The sequence below is a fragment of the Loa loa genome (genome assembly GCF_000183805.2).
Source record: "Loa loa unplaced genomic scaffold supercont3.429, whole genome shotgun sequence".
In the NCBI taxonomy this organism is placed as follows: Eukaryota; Metazoa; Nematoda; class Chromadorea; order Rhabditida; family Onchocercidae; genus Loa; species Loa loa.
This window is the reverse complement of record NW_018108609.1, coordinates 3,712-5,020: the sequence shown is the minus strand read 5'-3', so window position 1 is coordinate 5,020 and position 1,309 is coordinate 3,712. Positions and strand designations below refer to the sequence as shown.

General features: G+C 25.9%; 1 protein-coding gene across 1 annotated transcript; it reads left to right on the top strand.

Moving 5' to 3' along the window:
* Positions 1-632: 632 nt before the first annotated feature.
* Positions 633-1,287, top strand: LOAG_12082 (hypothetical protein; the record flags this gene model as incomplete). The annotated part of the gene is made up of 2 exons (XM_003147596.2): positions 633-660; positions 932-1,287. 2 exons carry the CDS (start codon positions 633-635, stop codon positions 1,285-1,287), a joined length of 384 nt encoding a protein of 127 aa, XP_003147644.2.
* Between the last annotated feature and the right edge of the window lie 22 nt (positions 1,288-1,309).

The following is a 1,309-nucleotide window of genomic DNA, read 5'->3' as shown; positions in this document are numbered from 1 at the left end:
AGAATGAATAAATGCAATTAGTACAAATAATCAATGAGAAATTTCATACTTTGCTCTTTATTATAATAGTTATTACAGCAAAAAAAAAAGTTTTATCAATGAAAACATTAAAATTATGATTAAAAAAAAATATATAAAAAGACTATTTTATTCTATCAAATCATATGTAATATTCATCCATTCTTATCTTATGCATTATATAAATTACATTTGTAATCAATGATATGAGTTGATATGATATGAGTCAATGAGTTAGATGAAGAACTAAAGTATTTTATTTTAAAGTAAGAAAATATAATGTTATATTAACATCATATATTATATATATATATATATATATTTGTACTAATTTAACTTGTACCAATATTTCTAAAAATTTTATTTTATCATATTTTAATAGCGTTTTCATATAATGTCAACCGCATATTTGTCGCATGTTTTAACATTTTTTATAACTTATCATTTATTTGTTAAACGTAATGACGAAATTATTGTTATTTAATTGAAAACATTGATAATTACAATTTTTATCATTTAAATCGCTATGTTACAGTTTGTAAACTATTATTAGTGAATCAAAATTTCTGTTAATAATGTTTTTTCGTATTGCAATCATTTGGTCCATTCTTCAAATGACATATACCTGTGGACCAATGCAAGGTATGATAATATTTTTAATTTTATGTTTACTTTTCATTACAATATTTATCATTTATATAATGATATCTTGTTGATCATCAATTAAAATTACTATTTCATTTCGACATTTGCAATCATTGATATTATAAATCATCGGTAATCATTTACTTAAATAATCTCTTGATTAGTTTGACGATTATAAATTCATTTTCTAAAGCTAAGAAATGTAATTATGGATAATTTCAATTTAAATTTTAATTATCACTTCTCTAATAACGACTACATATTTCAGGTTTTCAAGATCAAATACAACTGGATTTTGATATGTCAACACATCAACCTTCCTTTGCATGTCATCGATATCCCTGGACTTGTGGACTTAATCATAGTCAGGGTATACCAAATGTTGTAAAAACTCCAGCTCTTAATATCACTAATACTACGGCGACAATTACAACAGCGCCAACTACAGCATCATTACCGCCACCAACAACTACTGAAGAGCCTACAACAACTACTGAAGAGCCTACAACAACTACTGAAGAGCCTACAACAACTACTGAAGAGCCTACAACAACTACTAAAAAGTCTACAACAACTACTGAAGAGCCTACAACAACTACTGAGGAGCCTACAACAACTAACTGAGAACCTACAACAACTAACTGAA